Genomic DNA, 3,921 nt, shown 5'->3' with positions numbered 1-3,921 from the left:
GTGCTGCTGCTGCCGCCGAAGCGCGGCAAAGTGGGCAAGCAGCTGGGCCGCAACCGCATCGTGTGCCGCGTGGTGGAGATCAAGCGGCCCTTTGGCGTGACCATGTACCGGCTGCGGAGCGGAGCTGGAGTGGTGGAGGGTATGCATCAGGCCAGCAGGCTATCTAAGGCGCCACCCAGCCTGGCCAGCGAGCTGACCTTCAGCGGCACGGCGCAGCGAGGAGTGCCTGTGGTGTCTCTCAATGTGGCGATGGCGGCGCAGCCCGGCGGCGGCAAGGCAGCCGTGCGCTGCGGCTGCCGCGGCGCCTGCACCCGGAACTGCAGCTGCAAGAAGAATGGTGCGCGGTGTGGGCGGCACTGTGGCTGTATAACCGGTAAGGGTGGCAATTGCAAGAACCATTGAAAAAGTGTGCCTTGTACGCTTTGCCGTCTCCGCTGGAAGGTGCTGCCGCCTGTGGCGGCTTCATATTTCCTGTTCATTTCTGTTGTTCGGTCTCTCTGTTCGTGTTGGTTGGCTTGTAAGAGTTGTATTTCTGACGCTAGAGAGGTGAGATGACAGCGGGAGCGTTGAAGCGTGCATGCCATCACGTGTGCAAGCAGCCCCGCTCCGCCCCGCTCAACCCTCAAACAGGGCTATATGGGGTCAGTTCACGTATGGGAGGGGAGCGCCGCGCGGGCTGCCAGGAGGGAGCGGGGGCGGGGGTTGCCCAATCGGGAGGGTGCCACATCAGGGGGCAACAGATGACGCGCTACAGTGTGATAGCGCCTCCAGGTCACAGCAGGCAGAGCACGTGTCATAGGACCGAGCTCGTTGGGCCCGCACCCAACACGCAAAGCCTTCCCAACGTCACTGTACTGGCAGGAGACTCTGATCCACAGCTGGCCCCCCGCATCCCGAGCAGCAATGGTCGTGAGGGTCGACGTCCATGGTGTGTGGGGCGGGTCGTTCTACGAAAGGCATAGCACCGGGGATGGTGTGGAGCTCATGGTTCCCTTCCAGACGGCGACGCTGCAGACCAAGCGAGACGCCCGCCGGCACCCCGCCAGTTGCCGCCGCACATGCAAGGAACGGTTTTGCTCTTGCCCCTGCAGGAACGAGCTCAGGAAGCTCGGCTTGGGCTGTGCTTACAGCGAAAGGTATTGGAAACTGGACGCAGTGGTGCTTGCTGTCGTGCCAGACATTGAGGAGGACCTGCGCCACCTGCTGGAGACGGGAGAGCTGCCGGCGGCAGACACGCCGGCGCAGCGCGAGAAGCGGCGGCGTGGGGAAGACGAGAGTGATGAGGCCAAGCTGGAGCCGGTGCAGTTCCACGGCGGGCTGGTGACGATGCTGCGGGAGCGGGATGGGTTTGTGACCCTGGAGGGCATGGCGCTGCGGCACATCGAGTGAGCAGATGGAATGCAACGCAGTGGGAGCGTCATTCCTTCTGCTCGCTGGTAGCAAGAATGAGGATTACAGCCCGGACCTGGCTTCGTGTCAACTGCTGAGCCCCTTCCCACCCCTGTGCTACCTGCTGCTGCCGCTAATGCCACTGCTGCAGGCCCATGCTGACGCGCATCCTGCGCTTCTCGCGCCATACCCCTGCTGGCGGAGCAGGGGCGCAGCCACGCTGGCGCAGCGCCTGGCCGCTGAGCGATGCAGAGGCGCAGTTTGTGGAAGAGGTGCTGGTGCACCGGGAGCAAAAGCTGCAGCGGGGGGAGCAGTACGACGATTTGGTGCCCATCCCTCCAGGGTTGGTGGATGTAGGAGGCAGGCTGTTGTTGCTATGCCGAACGTTGAGGGCATACTGAGCTTGCGGCAGCGCTGGGGCCCACATAGTGGGTTGCTGAGCCAGTCAGCGCGGCCTGTTGTCTCCAGATTCCTCCGTGCCAGCACGGTTCTGCCCAAGGGATGCGCGGGGGCAGATGCTGCGGGGGCCGTACAAGACCAAGCGTGACGGCAGCGGCATGCAACACAACTGGGGCCGCCAGTTCTTCAGCACCTTCCGCCGCGGTGACCTGTCTGGCTTTCTGTGGGCCGACGGCACTGAGTCGTTCAGGTGAAGCGTGGAGCAGTCCGTCTGGAAGAGCGGCGCACCTATTCTGGCCGCTCAAGCTCTGCTGGCTTCCCCACACACTCCATAGCTTGCTGCCAACCAGCTCGTGCTTGCCGTGCTGCAGCGATGGCGCTCAGCAGCGCTTCAACAACTGGATGGATGGGATGCTGAACCTGGAGCCTGAGGCTGGCGACGAAGAATTTGAGGCGGGCGACGATGCAGGGGCAGGGCAGGCAGCGTATGGCTTCGATGCTCCACAGGAGGCATATGATGATGACGAGGAGGAGGAGGGGGAGGAGCTGGAGCAGGACCCCGATGACAGCGATTACGTGGTGGAAGAGGATGGGCATGGGGAGGAGGATTGAGGCCAGTGTTGGTGGAGGGCATTGTGTCCCGGGTGCCTCATTACACTCACCCATGCGCTGCCTGGTTTGGCAGCGCACCGACTTCAGATTGACATGCCTGCCTTTTGATTGGCAACCTGTTTATGTTTTGTTCAACACTGGTTGTTGGCTCGATCAAGCAATGATATAAGTTACACAGCCTCGTTTTGCACACGGTGTGGCAGCTGGTTTAAGATGAAGTACAGGAGCCAAGTTGACACCCGCAACTTTATTTCGGGATGCCCCTCACCTGGGCCTTCCGCCTAGCGACGGTGAAGAGGGGGGCGGCGGATGATGCACTGGGACCTTGTCCGGGTAGAATGCACGCATGTCTCGTTGTTACTTCATTTTTTTGTTGCAATCATCCTTCAAGGCCCAGCAGGAATACATCATGCAAGTCTTGTGCTGCCGGTGCAGGATGGCGGCAGGCAGCACACTCGTGCATCTCATGGCTTGCCCCTGCGCACCGGGTCGCCTACTTTATCTCCATTTGCATCCATAAATGGATGCATCTCACTGCTACAATACCAATGCCGCAATTTTCAGAGTCTCCTGCTGCGCCTGAAGTGGCTGCGTGGCTCCCGCCACGTGCAGTGTCTGGCGGCGGCCCCAAACATGCCCCGCGCGCTCCCTGTCGCCATTTTCAGACTCTGTGATCACACACAACCCGCCCACACGCACGCTTATGGACGCCAGCCGCACCGGCAAGCCTCTTAAGCCCCTCTGTGATACCTGGCCGCTGGAAGGCTTGGGCGGCGTGACGGGCACTGGCAAGGGTGAGACACTCCGTTGCATTCCTTCACAGCGGCAGGGCCCAGCAGCAGCAGCGGGAGCAGCCGCCGCCGCTGTCCCCGCCTGCGCCACACACGATTGACGCTATGCCGCTCCACTTGCAGGCAACTCCTTCTATGCCGGGGGATATGGCTCCGCGGGAGGCATGGGAGCAATGCCGTTTGGCGTGTTTGATGGGCTGCCCGGCCTGCTGCGGCGCTCGGTGTCTGGCCGCATGTTCCTCGAGCGCTGCGACCTGCTGGATGCTGGTGAGGCTGCTGTTACTGCCTGCTGCGCCTGTCATGCCAGCAAAATCAACAATTGCATGCCAACAAGAGAACAAACGATGCCCGTTCGCCTGCCCTGCCTGCCTGCAGACCCCAGCGACGTTGCCAGTGAGAGCCCCTCGCCCCAGGGCTCTGGGAGCCTGACCTTTGAGGAGGAAGGGCTCGCCGCCAAGCAGGTGACAGTGGCGTGCCTGGAGGACTGAAGAGTCTCAGGCCAATCCTGATGCTCTTGCTGACAGACTGGGCTGGCAGCAGTGCCATCACGTACCCCCCTTCTTGTACACATTTCTTTGCACCTTGACATTGAGTACGACCACTAGTTTTGGGCACATCTAGCTACATACAATCAATGCTTTTCCCAGAGCTGCATGCTGGGAGTTGCACGTGCCTCCCCCCCCCACCCCCCTTCCGGTTTAACAATTGGGGTTTTGAACCGGTTCCATGG

General features: G+C 61.5%; 1 protein-coding gene across 1 annotated transcript in view; it reads left to right on the top strand.

Moving 5' to 3' along the window:
- Positions 1–2,400, top strand: part of CHLNCDRAFT_50729 (hypothetical protein) — a gene marked incomplete at both ends in the record, with an annotated part of 5,217 nt that extends 2,817 nt beyond the window's left edge. Inside the window, 6 exons of the mRNA XM_005850332.1 lie at positions 22–373; positions 631–790; positions 1,092–1,385; positions 1,541–1,732; positions 1,889–2,038; positions 2,160–2,400. Coding sequence (XP_005850394.1) covers positions 22–373; positions 631–790; positions 1,092–1,385; positions 1,541–1,732; positions 1,889–2,038; positions 2,160–2,400 — 1,389 coding nt within the window. The remainder of the gene's footprint in view (positions 1–21; positions 374–630; positions 791–1,091; positions 1,386–1,540; positions 1,733–1,888; positions 2,039–2,159) is intronic.
- Positions 2,401–3,921: the final 1,521 nt, after the last annotated feature.

This window comes from Chlorella variabilis (genome assembly GCF_000147415.1).
Source record: "Chlorella variabilis unplaced genomic scaffold CHLNCscaffold_4, whole genome shotgun sequence".
Lineage (NCBI taxonomy): Eukaryota > Viridiplantae > Chlorophyta > Trebouxiophyceae > Chlorellales > Chlorellaceae > Chlorella > Chlorella variabilis.
The sequence above is the reverse complement of the archived record's forward strand: the minus strand, read 5'-3'. Positions and strand labels throughout refer to the sequence as shown.